The sequence below is a fragment of the Astatotilapia calliptera genome, chromosome 1, assembly GCF_964374335.1.
Source record: "Astatotilapia calliptera chromosome 1, fAstCal68.1, whole genome shotgun sequence".
Classification (NCBI taxonomy): Eukaryota; Metazoa; Chordata; class Actinopteri; order Cichliformes; family Cichlidae; genus Astatotilapia; species Astatotilapia calliptera.
In genome coordinates, this window is record NC_137422.1 from 29,208,101 (window position 1) to 29,227,279 (window position 19,179).

A 19,179-nucleotide genomic window follows, 5' to 3' on the forward strand; every position below is an offset into this window, starting at 1 on the left:
CGACTGTAACTAGACTAAATGCCAAAAAAGCTCTCTTTTTTTGCATTGCTGTACCACCAGTACAGAAGCCCCTTCACAATCCTGCAGGAACATCCAGGATTGTCATTCGGTGGTGATGTTGAAGAAAGGTGGACAGGTTGGAGATTTCCACCACCAGCTTTCTGTACTGTTGCCTAACAGAATGTTCCTATCAGGAGAGAAGTGGGCGACATTGTGGGAGGTGGTTGTTCTAGCTAGCATCAGGGGGCAGTTGCAGTGTTAGCAGTTTTGGCGCCATGGTAAGTGGAGTGTAGTTATTATTAGAGTTGGGCCCATCCATCTTCCTGTCTAGGAAAAATGCTGGGAGGACCAAGGTGGCGTGGGCTTGTGTTCAGCACTTTCATGGCCGCCCACTCTCCCCATAGTCATCAAGCTGCTTTTGTTTGTTTGCTCACTTTTTTTTATGTTGAAGGGTTCTTTTGGTGCATTTCAGCTTGTATTTGTGTTGGCTGCTGCTAGTGTGCGACTTCATCGGAAAAAGATTTTTGGGCGTAACAAAGAACGACAGAGAAGAAGATCTGCAGGTACGGCATTAATCAAAGGCTCCGTTTTTGGTTTAAACTGAACATAAGACTGATGATGACAATATGATGATGATGACTTCTTAACAAAATTACATATTTTTTGAAAGAATTTCCAGCTTTACCGTATTTTCTCTTATTTTAAACTTGAAAAACACATTTTGAGCCAAATGGACTATCCCTATAATCAGCCAGACAGAAAGTAGACCAGCTTTTTGTAAGCCAACTGCTTGATAAAGCCTATCGTGATGATTAGAACTCTGTGTATAGTGCAAACATTATATAGAATAAAATTTAACCTTCAACTAAAATAAAAAAATTGCAGCAGCTGCTCAGCCTGCTCTGTACCTGAACTTATATCACTTCCAGCCTCCGAGGTCTGATGTGCACATAAAAAGGTATGAAAAGCTGGTCATGGTATGGGGTATGATGCTGACATTGTGCTAAGGGATAAGGGGAACTAGCTGATCTTATTATTGTCTGAGCTCAAGGGATCTAGATAAAAAGTGCAGTGTAAAATTATATTAAAATTCAAGTTGCCAGACCAGTCCAGCCCCTGCTCCTGGACTGCAATTACAAGTGCACACCTGAGCAGTGGAATGATGTCACCTCCCATCGTTGTGATGGGCGCATGGTTGCCAGACACGGAGACAGAAGCATATGTTGCTGATACGGCTGGTCCAAATGTGCAAGGAGTCCAGGGTTAGGTACCAACACCAGATGGTTCATCTAAATCTGTAGTGAGCAGGGGTGGGGGGGAGGGAAAAAAAAAGGACTCCTACCCTTTACCACCCAACAGCTTTAGGCCAGGGTTCCAAATGTTCTATTTTGGAAATAACTACTGGCCCATTTGCAAGTCTTAGAAAGTGGTTGATGAAGGAAAATAAACACTTCCCTCTTTATACAATCACAAACAACTCTGGAGTGATTTTGTCATCAAATTGGTTCTGAGATTAGACTTTTTAAAAACGTGGGCATGAACTAAACTGTTACTGTTTTGAATAGTGGGACTTTTAAACCTTTCTTGTTAAAACATCTCAGAGCAATCTTGATTTCATGAATATGTCAAATAAGAAAGACGTTTGTTAACCTGAATTTGGAGGTGTGAGATCTGTGCTGCTAGTTAGTATTTTTGTTGATAGCACACTATTTTTACTCAACCTGCTTTAACTTTGTTAGAGAGCAAAGATTAAATATTGAAGTCTTACTTTTTGGAATAATGCATTCTCTGAAGGCTTTCACCCGGTCGAGCCAATTTGGCCTGATTTAATTAGAGAGAACGGGAAGTTGTCTGAGACGGCGACCAGGGAGTGACCGTCCTTCTCGTTATCTCCCAGACTTCTTAATTCCTCTGCCAATGGGACAGCTGTAGGCCTGTATAGTGTAGGAGTTCACTGTTTGCCAAATCACAATTATCCATAACTTTTGAGGAAAAATAAACATGGTGAACCTTTACTGCCAGGGATGGCCTGAAATATAAACCAAAATTTTTAGATTTTGAAACGATAACTGTATAGATGATAGATTCTGTAGTTTGCCACCCTGCCATTACTGTTCCTCCTGCAAAGCAGTTAATTTAGCACTAAATCACTATGTGTACATTGTTTTATTGAAACTGGTTTTCATACAATAATTGGCCTGCTCATTTACCATAAGATGCAATATTTTTGTCACAAAAAATGGTAATTTTGATACACAAAACGACCAGTTTCTAGTAGAAAGCCATGCCATATATACCACATATAACCATGTTCACATTGCACATGGCACAAAGGAGAAGAGTTGAAGTGTCTGAGTAAAAGTCGAGACCACTTTGAAAGTTTTGTTGCAGATTTCTGTGTGTTTACATCTGTATTTAAAGCATAATTTATCTAACAAACTGATATCTTACTCCCCAAAACAAAATAATTATATGTGATCTGTGTTCATTAAAAACAAAGGTTAGCTAATAACTGTGCATGAAACACACTGATACTCAGAAAGTTTTGCTGGCTGAAGAGTTTTACTCATTTACTATAACAAAAGTGGTTGCTAGGGAAATGGTAGTTTACTTAAATTTTGATCTTAAATGCTTTCCTGATTAGTTTATGGTCTAATTTGCTAGTTTTTAGTTGTACTGACTACAGCCTGATGTTCATTTTTTAAGTCATGGTCCCCATTAGATTTAAAAAAGATCTCAGTCAGATCTACCCCCTTTCTCACCAGTTTTGGGTTCAAAACATCACAACAACAAAAATGCTAAGTTCGACACATCATGACAAGGCTTCTCTATCCAAGTGTTGATATAATAGTGGCTTTGTCCAGTCTAAGAGTATATTTCTATACATACATACACACACACACACACTAATCAATGTGTGGGACTCAAGTCATCTAAAGAAATCTCTTAAATGTTGACACCTGGCTTTTTAAAAAACATTTTTTTAAATATATTTTAGCCTTTTTTAAGAGGGAATAGTAAGGAAAGCTTACAGTAAATCAAAGATAATGTGTGCTCCTACTAACCTTTGGTATATGGGTTGCCTGCTGAACCAGCTACAGTAGTGTGCTTATTTTAATCTATCTCATAATAATTAAGACACAATTGACATCTTTTATTATGAATTTACTTTTCTTTTGGTCAGTGAAAATTCGTATTGTATTGTGTATTTTTTTTACTCTGTACTAAAGCAGTAGTGACATGGCACATGTTAAGATCTAAAGAAACACATGGAGATTTCAGTTTCTGATGTAAAGTGTAATAATATTGATCCTTAAAAGCCAATTTATTAGAGTGTTTTGCTCAGCTGCATCCTAAGGTGCATGGTCATTTAGCTCTGTTATCAGGGATATGTGAAAGTGTTGTTTTGAAAGCACCATGCACAGTCTCATTAGTCTTTCTTGTCCATGAAGTCAAAACCTGTCAGGTTTTGTTTCCTGCATCTTAAATAAGCAGCAAAATGGTTTGAGATTTACTCAATTCTGAACTGACATCCATAACGATCTGCAGTCGTGACGCTATACTGATTAAAGCTTGCTGTGATTGGGTGCATGCACCCTTATCAGTGCACATATACAGTATGCGATATACACACGGAATACAGAATACATCAAATGCAGGCATACACACACAGAGACACACACGCGCACATACTGACCTTCCAGTCCCCTTGTAACATACAAATGAGTCTTTCCTCAGCGCTCCCACGGGACTCAGGGGGGAAGCTGAACACCAGTTGCCCTTGTTCGTTGTGTTTTGCACTACTCACGGTAAACTTAAGCCTCTAGCTGCTGCAGGTTCAGCGTAATTAAAATCTTTCTTGTAGCCTACACATAACATCAATGTGATGTCTTTTAGCATCAAGCTTAAAGGCTTGTAATTATGCAGCTCTGGGAAGTATGGCATAAAATGCATCTATAACCATATAAAAGTAGTATGGTGGCATTCTCTGTATGACTCAGTCTCAGATTCAAAGATGTGTAGTGAGTGAAAATTGGAAATGAAATGTAAAGCCCTGGTTCCTAGCAATAATAATTTAATATAATTTAATATAAACGACACTAGTTAAGACTTTTGAATGTAAAATTAAATTAAGAAACAGCTGCTACTGGCAGTTCTAAAAAAACTACAGTCTCCGGCTTTGTAGTTGCTTTGTGCCTCTTATAGGTCTTTCTTTGTAGGTTGGCTTCACTTTGTAACAACGAGTGATATCAGACCTTTGATGCAGAGGTTGTGTCCCTGGCTTCTATTAGAGTTGCACAGTCATTACTATTTGTTACTTTTAAAAACATGTAATACTTTATGTTACTTGAGAACTCTGTGGAGAAAGTAATGTGCTTCACTACACATTACATTAGCTTTGCATTGCTCCACAACACTGACAGATGGCCTCTGATCTCTGATTCACTGTAAGAAAATCAACACCTGTACTGGTATAAAATATTAAAAATCCTTATCCTAATAAGAACACACACAATATTTCTTTTAGTCTGTAAATTTGTAAATTTTCAGGTTTGCTTTTGTGTACACTGGCGGTCACCATTTAGACAGTAATCATTTAAACTTGAATCCTTTTGCCTCTACCGGCGCTGTGCAAATAAGTGAACGATTAGTATAAATAATTTGCCCGTCTGGAGATGTTGTTTATGTAAGAAGGTAAATGCGGTACTAAAAATGCAGTCGCTATATTTACTTTTAGATTGCAAAAGTCAAAGAAAAAAAAGGAGTCAGTGCTTTTCTGGTGTTTTGGGGCTTACCTTCTCATTGCTGATGTGTTGTGATGAATGGCACACAGGCATTGGTAATGGGGAAACTTTCAAATGTAAAATTAATTACCTGCAATCTGACAGCATCGGGAAAACTCAGCATGTATTTTATGCTTAGCTGGTACGCCTTCTTTTCCAGGCTTGCCTGCTGTCAAGCTCTGTCTGTTTCTATGCTTCCTATCTGGTTCACCATTTTTATTTGCTGGGACTAAATTTGTCATTGGCGGGTAGAGACTTTGCCTAAGGGATGCACATAATCATTACTTCAGAATAAGGCTTTTATCCCTTGTCTTCTTTTTTGTTAAAATCAAATTATGTAATTCTAGCAGTGCCTTTTCACAGTATGCTTTATCACACTCTGTAGCGGTTTCTGGTTTGGTACTAACGAACTGTGCTTTTGTCTTACACTTGTAGAGTTTCCTCCAATTGTTTTAATGATATACTGTACACCATGCTAAGATATGTCAAGTTTTTGGCTAATAACTCTTTGTAAATCACCTTTTTGTTGTGAAAATTATATTTATATGTCTATGAAACTCTGTTGTATTAGCATTTAAAAAAAAATTAACTAAAGAAGTGGGAACAAGTTATTTGTTTTATGACAGGCTGTGTGTAACAAACTGCCAAAAGATGCAATTTGCAAGTTGTCTGTTATATGTAGACACAACAATGGCTCATCCTTTGTGTCAGGTGTTCCACATATTTATTGGAAAAGGTCAGGTACGAGGACTGGAATGAAAATGAGTAAAAAAAGCAGTTGAAGTCCAAAGAAAAATGTTTAAAGAGCTGGAAAAGCATGAAAACTACCATAAAAAATAAATTACAAGAAAATCTGGCTCCTCTGAATGCACCTACGTGGACCTCAGGGCAGCAGCGCATGTGCATGAAAATGGCTCAGGATGATAAAGATTAAGCAAAGAAACAAACAAGACAATAAATGCTAAATTAAATGAACACAGTGCAGCAGTTTTTGTTCTCTGTCTCTGTATGGGTATAAATGTGTTTGTTCCACCGGGGTCACATTTCTAGCATAGCACTGCAATATAAATAAGTGTTGAGATGATCTCACTTAACTTCTAAATTCACACTCACACTTCTCTTCCCAGGATTAGCTGTCATCGCTATTTTCAAAGCTCCTTGGGCACCTAGCCAATAATAGAACTCAAGTCAAAGAATTTTTTTTTTTTAGTAGTTTTGGCTAAAAATAAAAATTACAGCAGGTTTTGCCCCAATTCATTACATCAGATATCACTAATGCATTGCCAAGATTCAGCTGAATTTATTACATCATGGAAATGCAGTCCAGTCCATCAGGTCACTATAATGTGACACCACCATTAGCTGTAAACTAGTTTGAACAATTGACCATTAACTTGGCTCTCATCCCATGTTTAAATCCAATGATTATGAATCAAACCAATAAAAAAAGGAGAATTTGTTCTGTTATTAATAATTATGAATTTAAGTCTTCACATCTCCTAAATAATAATTTTAGATATTTATACATCCATAAAGAAATTAACAACAACGGTTCATCAATCAAGCCTCGTCTTTCCTTAAGCACAATAAAAAGTCTTGAGTTTATTGTGTTGCCATTGCTGATAATCTGCCAATATGGCAGAATAAAAGGAAGGATAAAATAAGGAGACGCAGAAGTATAGCACTTGAACTCTAATATGTACAAAGAGTAAACGTTTAAGAAGCATCTCTGCAGTGGAGTACTTTATCTGATGAGACCATCAGGTGCTGTTAGTCTGACAGTCCCAGTGTTTGGTGGCTCACTCGACATGCTCGTATTGATCACTTTGCCTGATTTAATCTCCCTCCTCTATTTCCCTGTCGAGCTTCTCTCAGTCTCACCAGTAGAGGGGAACACTGACAGCTATATCAACCTGCTAAACGTGCACTGATATCAGAAGGGATGCAGAGCCAAGGGAAGGAGCGCAGAGAATAGCGAGATAATAGCAGACATAAAGCAGAAGTGTAGAGAGACAGAAATGCAGAAATATCTTTGTGTTTGTGTTCAAATAGTCTGTCGTGCAAGTTGACCAAAAATTACAAAGGCACTATAACTGTTATTTGGTAAATCAATATTAGGTTGTGAAAAAGCCAAAGACAGTCTGAAAACAACCGGTTTGAGGGGTGACCTTGTCCACTAAATGTGCTTGTCTGCTACTGATTTGGGCCAGGTGGTTCTGTCAGACTGTCAGGGCCGACGGGGTCAGAGAAACAACATTTGCCACTGTTCTGTTGCTTTAATAAGACTCATTAATATACTGCATGTGTCACCAGCAGCGTCTGACTGCGTCCCCTCTGGGCTGGGCTAGTTTTGGCATGACATGAAGTTAAGGACACACACAGTCGCTGAATTCAGCCTATTTGTCATACATATCAAGGATGAGTCTTCAAACCGCCTGTGAACTCTCACCTCTTATTTATCTGTGTTGTGTTGTATCGACTTGCGTGGTCCTTTATCCTGTATAAAGCAGGTGGATGTTATTGATTTTGGACAGATTGTTCCACAGATTTATTGCTTTGCTGACTCATTTTAATATCCTCACATAATAGATTCGATCTTGAATATCTTTTGAGGCACTATAAACACATGAGTTTACAGGGACTATTTAGGGCTTGTGTGTGTGCGTGGGGAATTGTGCATATATACTAAACTATAATAAATGACCTATTAATTTCACCTGGTTGGGTAAACCTTCTCATGTTTATTGCACATATGTGCATGGTTTATCCTTGTCTTCGAGTTTGAGATATAATATGACTGTCCAGTGCCTCTTAATGGCCCATGGGAGTAATACATTTTATCTTGCTCCATGAGCAAGTTTAGATTTGTGCTTAATGATTCAGTTTTAGCCTGCTATCCATCAGAAAAGGAGCTAGCTTCTCATTTAACTCAATGTATGCCTAGTTCTTTTTGACGTTACTTTATATTTCAAGCTTTGATTTCTTGTTTGAAGAAACTCAAATCTGTCAATTTTGCTTGGTTCCCCTCTGACTACACAATGTGTTGTTTGCCAGCTTACTGGAGATCAGTACAAGCAGTTTTCTTAAACGATGATAATGACTTCATTAGAAGGCAGTATTTGTAAAGGTGAGTTGGTCATTTATTATGAGCATCAATTTTTAAAATATAATAATCATACTGTAAAAAAAAATATATATTTAGTAACTTATTTGTGCAGAAAAACATTGAAACACTGTATGTGTATATACCAAAAGTTATCTTTCAGCACTGATCCCTTGATGAGCATTAATAGATGTAACTGTTTAAAATGGCTAAAGTTGCTAAAATTTGTTTTAGCTTATCTAATTTGTCTGTTTCACAGAGCATCTGACGGTGGTGTTACTAGGGTCTGTTGGGAGCATGTGCCTCCCTCCAACCAGTGGGTCATCTCCATTATGTTATTGTAAATTTAATAATGTTAATAATGTTAGGTATCCTCCACTGTCATTGCAAACTTTGCACTGTACCCTGCTGTAGTTTAAAGTTTATTAGTCCTTGGTGCACCTCCACTGGCCTGGGACCCCAAGCATTTATTGGCCATGCGTGGTGGCGGCTGGAATAGAGGACAGGGTCTCTATAAAAATTGTATAAAATTGTATAATATACATGGCAAGATTGGAAAAAAAGTTTTTAAAGAAAAATATGCCAATTTATGAGGAAAGCAGGCTTTCTATGGTATCTAAAAGTGATCACCACTGCCATGAAGGGATATACAGTAAAATTTACCAAGATGTGGACCTTGCCTTTAAAAATTGCTTTTAATACTCTTCTTTGTAATTGGCTTGACTTTGGCATAATTGCTGTGATCCATTAAAGCTTGAGAAGACTGTACCCTTTAAAATTGTTGTGAGGATAATATTTCATTTTTCTGCACTTCATTTTACTACTCCCCCTCAAAGAGTTTTATAGTATTTGTAATGTTTTTCTTATTATTATTTTTACCCCCTTGCAGAGGTTTGATGAAGCATGAAATCATTTGATGCACTTTTATGGACCGTCAGATCCTATGGTAAAAGTTTCACGTTCGGAAATCGAGTTTGTTTCCACCAGAGACATGTCTGGATTGACTTGAAGGCATGGAGTAGTTTTTCAAACTATGGCTTACGACGGTGACTTTCACAGACAGGAAACCAGAACCCCCCCCCCCCCCCCCCCCCCCCCGTACACACAAGCATCTACTATTTACCTATTTAATAAGATAAATTGGATCACTGAAAAAGATCAGTTGTTCATCTCGATTTTAAACAAAGTATATTGAAATATTGACAACAAAAAACCTGCTGTAGTGTGTGACATGGTTAATTGTCAGTATGTACGGGTGGATTAAAATATGAATGAAAAACAAACGTGGAGTGTTGGCAAAGCAGCTTGCTAAACTTATTACACTTAGAGATTCTCATAGATGCTAATCTGACCCTACACTTGGTCACCTTGCCTGTTTATTAGACTGGACATAATCAGAGGTACCATCCCCTCGCCATTCATTGTCAAAGCTGTCCTTACTAATGTACTAAATGAGTTAAATTTAATCTTGTATACATCATACAAGTTGGCCATGGTGGTTAGCAGGGCAAAGCTGTTACAATCATCTGTTACAAAGATAAATCACTGAAACTGGTTTACTAGCTATGCTATGCTAGCTGTGTTTCTACAAAAAGTGCAGATCGTAACTGATCTCACAGCACTGAGAGCAGACCCAGCGACAACTTGCCTTGCATGTGCAGAAAAAAGAAGGCTCTTACGTTAATGTTGTTAATGATATAACAACATTATATCATTGTCATTGTCAAAGGAAGACAGACACACACTCAAAACAGAGAGAGCTGCAGTCTCTTACGAGATTAAAATAAGCACAGCTTTCAGCCAATAACTGACTCCAGCCACAAGACGGCAGTAATGTAGTGGCTGGATGCACATATTGACAGGTGAGGAGCTTTATGACAGCACTGTCTGAGATGAAAGGAGAGAGACTGCTTTACTTTGGTATATTTTCATTTATTTCTGTTTTTAGATTTGACAAGGCCTTGTTTATCCTTTCAAAACTATACCTTACTTGCATTACTTGAATTGACAAGAATCTATTGTACTTATAATTATTTAATAATTACTTTAAATGAAACAAGTTTGGATAAATTCAGCTTCAGCAAATCATGGTAAAGAAGTTGCATAACGATACAGTCATGTGAAAGGAAAGTTTCGTGCAAACTATATATACCCTTGCTGCTGCTGTTGGACCAGGTGTGTGTTAACACAATGCCACAATTTTCAGTAAATATCCCAGCAAATTCACCTCAAGGCCAGACTGCCCAGAGGAACTGCAAAAACCCCCCATACAAACAAGAGATACATCTCTGACTCATAAAAGAAGAGAAGCTTTTAAAAAAAATTTAATTGCAAAATCTGCTGCAGATTTATTGTCATTGTTTTTTTTGTTTCATTGCTTATATATATATATATATATATATATATATATATATATATATATATTAGGGGTGCAACGATACACAAAATTCACGGTTCGGTTCGGTTCGATACTTTGGTGTCACGGTTCGATATTTTTTCGATACAAAAAAATGTTCATGCCTTTTTAATTTGTCATTTATTAAAATTATAAATATATATTTTAACTCAAAAGTACAGTTTTTAAATTTAACCCTAACCCTTGTGCGCGTTTTTTATTTTGACAGCGAATGCGCACCTGCGGACCACTTATGTGCACCCCTGGTTATTTAGCTCGTCATATTGCAGCCACAGAAATTCTTTTGTCCATGAAACCATAAAGCTGCACTTTCTTTTTGCCTTATAGTCTCATTTGTCATAACTTCTCCGTTTTGTGGTAAGCTTTTCTTTGGCTGTCACTTCTTCACTCCGACCTGTCTTATTTGGCTCAGCAGAACTAAAATATATATACTGCTACTTTTACACACGGACTCACATAAGCTCAGCGATTCTCTGCGCGATCAACCTCTCACATGTTTAAGCTTGCTGCGGGAGATTTCACTTGTCATGTTTGCATAGTAAGCTAACGATTAATAAGACGATGTCAGAGGAATTGGTGCACAGATTATCATCACTCACAGATCAGTGCTGTCATTGCAAAGTGAAAGCAAAAAAACAAGCGCAAATTCAAACGCGATTTCAATATGTCACATATTGACAGTGGCTCACCGATGCCAATGACATAATTACCCAGCTACATTTCTGAAAGAATGCAAAAGCATTGACATATATTTTTCCTACAATAGCCCGACGGGCAGGGAAGAGATAGATTTTTGTAGCCCGACTGGAAAGATCGCTAGCTCCGGGATGTCGGGCTAGCGATTTTGCAAGCCCTGTATTTGATTGAGGAATCACTCATCTTTGGAAAAGAGAGTTTATTATAGAGAAATGTCTCTTTCCAAAATAAAAGCTATACTATCCGCTTCTTCTGGGCTATATTCTCAGCAGCATGAGGAGAATCACGTGCTAACAGCTGTCTAAATGACTCGGGTAAAGTTAGTAGCATGCTTGTTGTTTTTGTCTTTGCACTAGGATGATGTCGGCGTAAATGTGCAGTCATATTCGTTGTGTTCCCACTAGTGCTTTCAGGTTAATCTCGTTGAAATGACCTTAACGCCACAACACGGCAAATCTCCGTTAACGAGCTACCGCCGATCGCCCCGTGCATGGGGCTAGACGGCCAACACGTTAACGAGCTAACTGCGCTAACACACTAGTTCACACCAATGTAATTAAGCATTGCATGGCACATCCAACATACTGTTTTACTTTAGTCCATGACTCGCTTACCTTCAGGGTCATACGTCACATGAAAACCAAAATAATTCCAAACGCCAGATCTGAATGAGGGTGGGGGAGGTCCATCTTGCAAGGAGAGCTTAACTTCTGTCTCGCTAGCTTGCCCTGCGCTCTTCCTCCTGACTATGCTGTCTGTGTTGAGCGCTCAGTGGATCTGCGCTCGACAGTGCAGCCTAGGCGGAGTAGTCGAACGCAGATTCACTGAGCACTCAACACAGACAGCATCGTCAGAAGGAAAGTTGATAAAATAAATTACAAATGTTGTATTGTTCGATACATATGCGTACCGAACCGAAAGCACTGTATCGAACGGTTCAATATCGATACGAATATCGTTGCACCCCTAATATATATATATATATAAAAAACACCCAGCACGCCCCTGCGGGCGGTTTATCCTTAAGCTCGGGTCCTCTACCAGAGGCCTGGGAGCTTGAGGGTCCTGCGCAGTATCTTAGCTGTTCCCAGGACTGCGCTCTTCTGGACAGAGATCTCCGATGTTGTTCCCGGGATCTGCTGGAGCCACTCGCCTAGCTTGGGAGTCACCGCACCTAGTGCTCCGATTACCACGGGGACCACCGTTACCTTCACCCTCCACATCCTCTCGAGCTCTTCTCTGAGCCCTTGGTATTTCTCCAGCTTCTCGTGTTCCTTCTTCCTGATATTGCTGTCATTCGGAACCGCTACATCGATCACTACGGCCGTCTTCTTCTTTTTGTCTACCACCACTATGTCCGGTTGGTTAGCCACCACCATTTTGTCCGTCTGTATCTGGAAGTCCCACAGGATCTTAGCTCGGTCATTCTCCACCACCCTTGGGGGCATCTCCCATTTTGACCTCGGGACTTCCAGGTTATACTCGGCACAGATGTTCCTGTACACTATGCCGGCCACTTGGTTATGGCGTTCCATGTATGCCTTGCCTGCTAGCATCTTGCACCCTGCTGTTATGTGCTGGATTGTCTCTGGGGCATCTTTACACAGCCTGCACCTGGGGTCTTGTCTGGTGTGATAGACCCCAGCCTCTATGGATCTTGTGCTCAGAGCTTGTTCTTGTGCTGCCATGATTAGTGCCTCTGTGCTGTCTTTCAGTCCAGCTTTGTCCAGCCACTGGTAGGATTTCTGGATATCAGCCACCTCCTCTATCTGCCGGTGGTACATACCGTGCAGGGGCCTGTCCTTCCATGATGGTTCCTCGTCTCCCTCCTCTTTCTTGGGTTTCTGCTGCCTGAGGTATTCACTGAGCACTCGGTCAGTTGGGGCCATCTTCCCAATGTATTCTTGGATGTTCGTTGTCTCATCCTGGACTGTGGTGCTGACACTCACCAGTCCCCGGCCCCCTTCCTTCCGCTTAGCGTACAGCCTCAGGGTGCTGGATTTGGGGTGAAACCCTCCATGCATGGTGAGGAGCTTTCTTGTCTTTATGTCAGACAATAAATAAATAAATAAATAAATAAATAAATAAATATATATATATATATATATATATATATATATAAAAAGGACCCCAAGAAGGGACCGGTCCCCTCCAACTACCGACCAATAACCTGCCTCAGTACTACATGGAAGCTCCTGTCAGGCATCATATCGGCTAAGATGAACAGGCACATGGGTCAATACATGAGCGGGACACAGAAAGGAATTGGCAAGAATACCAGAGGCGCAAAACACCAGCTACTGGTAGACAGAACAATCAGCCGAGACTGCAAGACCAGACTGACCAACCTGTGCACTGCCTGGATTGATTACAAGAAGGCCTATGACTCAATGCCCCACAGCTGGATACTGGAATGCCTAGAATTGTACAAGATCAATGGGACCCTAAGAGCCTTCATCAGGAACTCAATGGCGATGTGGCGTACAACACTAGAGGCCAACTCCAAGCCCATAGCACAAGTCACCATCAAGTGCGGGATCTACCAAGGAGATGCTCTGTCCCCACTGCTGTTCTGCATAGGCCTGAACCCCCTCAGTGAGATCATTAACAAGACTGGCTACGGATACCGACTACGGAACGGAGCAATTGTCAGCCACCTCCTGTACATGGATGACATCAAGCTGTATGCCAAGTGTGAACGAGACATCGATTCACTGATCCACACTACCAGGCTATACAGCAATGACATTGGAATGTCGTTCGGACTGGAGAAGTGTAGTCGGATGGTAACAAAGAGAGGGAAGGTAGTCAGAACTGAGGGGATTGAACTACCAGAAGGCAACATTGCAGACATAGAGGACAGTTACAAGTACTTGGGGATCCCGCAGGCGAATGGGAACCATGAAGAGGCCGCTAGAAAAGCTGCAACCACCAAGTACCTGCAGAGGGTCAGGCAAGTCCTGAGGAGTCAGCTGAATGGTAAGAACAAGATCCGGGCCATCAACACGTACGCCCTGCCCGTGATCAGGTACCCTGCTGGGGTAATAGGCTGGCCAAAGGAGGAGATAGAAGCCACTGACATAAAGACAAGAAAGCTCCTTACCATGCATGGAGGGTTTCACCCCAAGTCCAGCACCCTGAGGCTGTACGCTAAGCGGAAGGAAGGGGGCCGGGGACTGGTGAGTGTCAGCACCACAGTCCAGGATGAGACAACGAACATCCAAGAATACATTGGGAAGATGGCCCCAACTGACCGAGTGCTCAGTGAATACCTCAGGCAGCAGAAACCCAAGAAAGAGGAGGGAGACGAGGAACCATCATGGAAGGACAGGCCCCTGCACGGTATGTACCACCGGCAGATAGAGGAGGTGGCTGATATCCAGAAATCCTACCAGTGGCTGGACAAAGCTGGACTGAAAGACAGCACAGAGGCACTAATCATGGCAGCACAAGAACAAGCTCTGAGCACAAGATCCATAGAGGCTGGGGTCTATCACACCAGACAAGACCCCAGGTGCAGGCTGTGTAAAGATGCCCCAGAGACAATCCAGCACATAACAGCAGGGTGCAAGATGCTAGCAGGCAAGGCATACATGGAACGCCATAACCAAGTGGCCGGCATAGTGTACAGGAACATCTGTGCCGAGTATAACCTGGAAGTCCCGAGGTCAAAATGGGAGATGCCCCCAAGGGTGGTGGAGAATGACCGAGCTAAGATCCTGTGGGACTTCCAGATACAGACGGACAAAATGGTGGTGGCTAACCAACCGGACATAGTGGTGGTAGACAAACAGAAGAAGACGGCCGTAGTGATCGATGTAGCGGTTCCGAATGACAGCAATATCAGAAAGAAGGAACACGAGAAGCTGGAGAAATACCAAGGGCTCAGAGAAGAGCTCGAGAGGATGTGGAGGGTGAAGGTAACGGTGGTCCCCGTGGTAATCGGAGCACTAGGTGCGGTGACTCCCAAGCTAGGCGAGTGGCTCCAGCAGATCCCGGGAACAACATCGGAGATCTCTGTCCAGAAGAGCGCAGTCCTGGGAACAGCTAAGATACTGCGCAGGACCCTCAAGCTCCCAGGCCTCTGGTAGAGGACCCGAGCTTAAGGATAAACCGCCCGCAGGGGCGTGCTGGGTGTTTTTTTTTTTATATATATATTTTCTTCATTTTTTAACAAATATAGTGATGAAAAGTAAGATCAACCTTCAAACTTTAAAAGAATAGTTGCTTTGCATTGTATACACCTAACATGAGCAGCAGTGCACAGGTTGCTAGAAGAAAAACTTGCATTGCATGGAAGAAACTAACACACAAGGATCAGTGTTTTGGAGATAATATTTGTTTGCTACAAGAGCAAGTTCTGTTTGTCTGTTTTGGTCTTAACTGCAAACAGACCAAGTAAAAAACAGTTCTGTCAACTCAGCTTTCTCTTTTAGCGTCTAGCTCAGTTTCATTATGTTACTTTAGGTTTAACACTTTTTGGGAAGCCTTTTTTGTTCTTATTGTAGTGTACTTAATTGCTATTACATTCACTTCTCTTGTATTCTATTCAGTTCAATTCTTATTTATACAGCGCCAAATGACAACAACCATCACCTCAAGGTGCTTTATACTGTAAGGTAGACCCTACAAAAATAATAATAATATAATAATAAGACTTCTGGAACAACTTACTTAGGACAGATGAGACCAAAGTGAAAATATTTCATATATATAAGGCACAGTGTCATGTTTGGCAAAAACCAAACACAGCATATCAGCTCATACACCTTATACTAGCTGTCAAGCACGGTGGTGCAGGGGTGGTAATGTGAAATTTGAGGCCATTTGTCCACCAGTTGAAGGTTGGCCAAAGTTAGGTCGTGTAACAGGACAATAATCCCAAACACAGCAGCAAAGCTACAACAGAATGGATATAGGTGTAATAGGGCCTTAAGAGAACTGTACATAAATGAATGTCCACCAGCCTCAATGAACTGAAGCAATGTTGTAAAGAAGAGCGAGCAGGAATTCCTCCATAACAATGTAAGAAATGTATAAATTCATGTAGAAAATGATTGCTAACTAACGGTGGTGCTACAGGATATTGAATAATGAAATGTACTTGGCTGTTCACATGTCTGCACAGAATTTTGTTAAAACTTTCTTTCTCTCGTAACTGCATATTTAGCCATGGTAAGTAACAAGGATCAAATCAGTTACACAGGATAAGTGAAATCAACTGTGGGTCCCTGATTGAGTTTGGTCAAGACTGCACAAAAATTTTCTTTAGATAATTTGCTCAGCGTGTCAGATTATGATGTATATTTATGCAAAATCTCCAAAAGCTTAATCAGTTTGTCAATTTCCTATTTTGCACATTGTGATTTGAGCTCTCTAACTCTGAGAAACTTTATGGCCTTGAAGGTGTTAACACTAACTCCAAAACAACTGAAAGCACATGTATTAAAAATATGCATCACAAATACATCAATATTTTCTTATCGCAGGATGCCCAGGTGTTCTGGAATATAGGCTGATACACATAATGGCATCATACCTGGCATCCACAGAGTCTCTGCAAGACTGGTGGTGCAGATTTTACACCATCTGGAGCTTGCACACTTGTGCCACCCCACCCAGTGCCAAGAAGATGATTGCTATCAGCATGATTATGCCTTTATTACATTAGCCGTGCATTGTTTACAGACTTGTGGCTCTACCCATGCCAGGCTGTAAGGAATACCTTTATGTGAGAAAGCAGTGGGGGGGTGGAGTGATCAGCTCGACAGCTGCTAAAAACATTTTCCTCATTGCTACGTAAACATGCCACTGCGGGAGGAAATTATAAAGAGGGGCCCTCTGAAAATGCTTTTGTTAGGATTTCCTTCTTAAGGGATATTCTTGATTTTACTGTGAATAATAATTTTGCAGGTTCTGTTTCAACACTTGCACTTGATCGGATAATCAAAAATACGTGTGAAGTGAGTATATAGTATACACTATATACTTGCCTCAAAGATTTCTGGTAGTAGATGATAAAAATGGACTTTTATGCTTCAAGTACTCCTAGAGTTCATTAATATCATCCCTTCCAACACAGCATTTAAAAGAAGTAATTTCAAGGATAGACAGAAATTCCTCCAACATTTTAAAACAGGGAACGTGGAGAGTTTAGATATGACTTCTGTGATGAATATAGCAAATTCATTTTGAAGCTATGGTGAAAATGGAGCCATTTTGCCACCGTTGCAGCTCATATTAGTGGCATGCCAAGGAATGAAGACATGATCAGAGGAGGGAAATGCTCTGCCAATGTCTGCCTCTTCTATGCCAGAGCATGGGGAGAAGGGAAAGGTGGTGGGCAGTGCCAACTTTCCATACCAGCTGGAGAGCCGGTGAAAGGCATTGTTTCTCTCAGCTCCTGTCAGCCCTTGTAGTAGCTGATCTGTATGACCATCCCACTATTTCAAAATAGAATTAGGCTATCTCGCCAGACACACTAGTGGCCTAAATGCTGATTTCTTACAGTGAAAATAAAGCTTAGTCTGAAATGTATTGAAATGTTAATCTGTCATTTTATCTTAAACATAAACCAGTCTGTCTGTTTTTAAATTATATGACAGACTATCATTTTCTATACAGTAACATTGATGTTTTATTTAAACCTGTATGCCGTAGCCAAAGAAATAGGCCACAGACACTGGGTTATTAAAATTAATTACATTTTTTTCCCTTCATTCCACACCACATTTAACTTATGTCCCAAGCTAAACATGTGAAATCATTCCTTCTTAGCAGCATCCTCTACAGTGACTCCCTTCATCCCCATATAAAAAAGAGGCCATCAGTATTCCACTCACACTGCTGATGGTCAGAACACTAGTTCACAGAGCTTCACTGTCTTTTTCTCTGTCAATGCTCCCTCTGAGTACACTTTTCTTTGGCCATCACTACCAAACTTTGGCCAGATTTAAACAGACATCACCTTTCATAAGTGTAAACTACCACCCTCTCTTGGCCATGTCGGGGAGTTCAGCTGTTCATATTCATATACCTACTGAAATATAATTACTGGGGTCATGCAATCAGTCACAGAGAGTTCTGCAGTCAGAAATGCAATTCTAAATGGTATATATAAACATGATATGTACACATATCAGTACTTTATTTTGTGCTATTTTTTTAACCTAAATTTTCATTTCTACCGTGTACATTAAACAGTTAAAGTAGATAAAAGGATAAATCTACACAGTCAAAAAGTCAGTGGTTTTGGATCCTGGTTTAGCTCAGTGCATTGAGCGGGTGCCCATGGGCCTGGGTTCGAGACCGACCTGTGGCCCTTTGCCTCTTGTCTTCCCCCTTTTCTCTCTGACCCCGCTTTCCTGTCATTTCTTCACTGAATCTAACAATAAAGTTGATAAAGACCCAAAAAAAAGGCAGTGGTTTTTATTAAGGGTTCGGTTGTGGTTTTACAAGCTTCTGACTCTGCTTTGGTATTTAAATTAAAATCGTAAATGCTGGTTGAAATTTACGTTGCATTAAAATATCCCCCCCTTCCTTGTCCCTTTAGGTCCAACTGGCTGAAGCCGTGCTGTGGGCATCGAGTGGCCCTGTGGCAGGTCTGTCTGCTCAGTGCTGGCTTCAATTGCATCCTGGTGGCCTGCGTTATCCTGGTGGTGCTTTTCCTGTCTTTGGAGCTGCTCATAGACACCAAACTCTTACAATGTAAACAGTGTGCTTTTATTTGTCCCGTTTTAGCCGGTACTATTATGTAAGGAAAAATCTGCTGAGCATGCATATTCTTATCCATTAATACACAGTGTGACGTTCATAAAACACTTGGGAGGCATATAGTAGCAGCTCCACTGGAGCAGTGGGGAGTTAAACAGTTTAGTGTCCTCGAGAATTAAACACTGATGCTGTGTCTGCACTGTGCCCTACCTTCTGCTAGGATCACATTAAGGAAATATAGTTTCAGAAATATATAAGGTGTGCCATTATTTTTTTTCATTATTGTTTACACTGGACTTTCTCTATACATCAACCTGGGCAGTCATCGCTGCTTTGCAGCCTAAATGTCTTTAAAGGGAACCCTTTTAAGGTCAAGCAGAAGTATAAGTAATGTAAATAATGCATTTAAAGAAGCTGAAACTATCTTCACTTTACTGAGCTTCAAAAGAAAAGGGCTTCTTCCATAT

The 19,179-nt window shown here is 40.5% G+C and overlaps 1 protein-coding gene across 1 annotated transcript in view; it reads left to right on the plus strand.

Moving 5' to 3' along the window:
* LOC113024781 (transmembrane protein 266-like) overlaps window positions 1-19,179 on the plus strand; it is a 51,076-nt gene that overhangs the window by 17,814 nt on the left and 14,083 nt on the right. Inside the window, exon 4 of the mRNA XM_026172109.2 lies at window positions 18,552-18,706. Coding sequence (XP_026027894.1) covers window positions 18,552-18,706 — 155 coding nt within the window. The remainder of the gene's footprint in view (window positions 1-18,551; window positions 18,707-19,179) is intronic.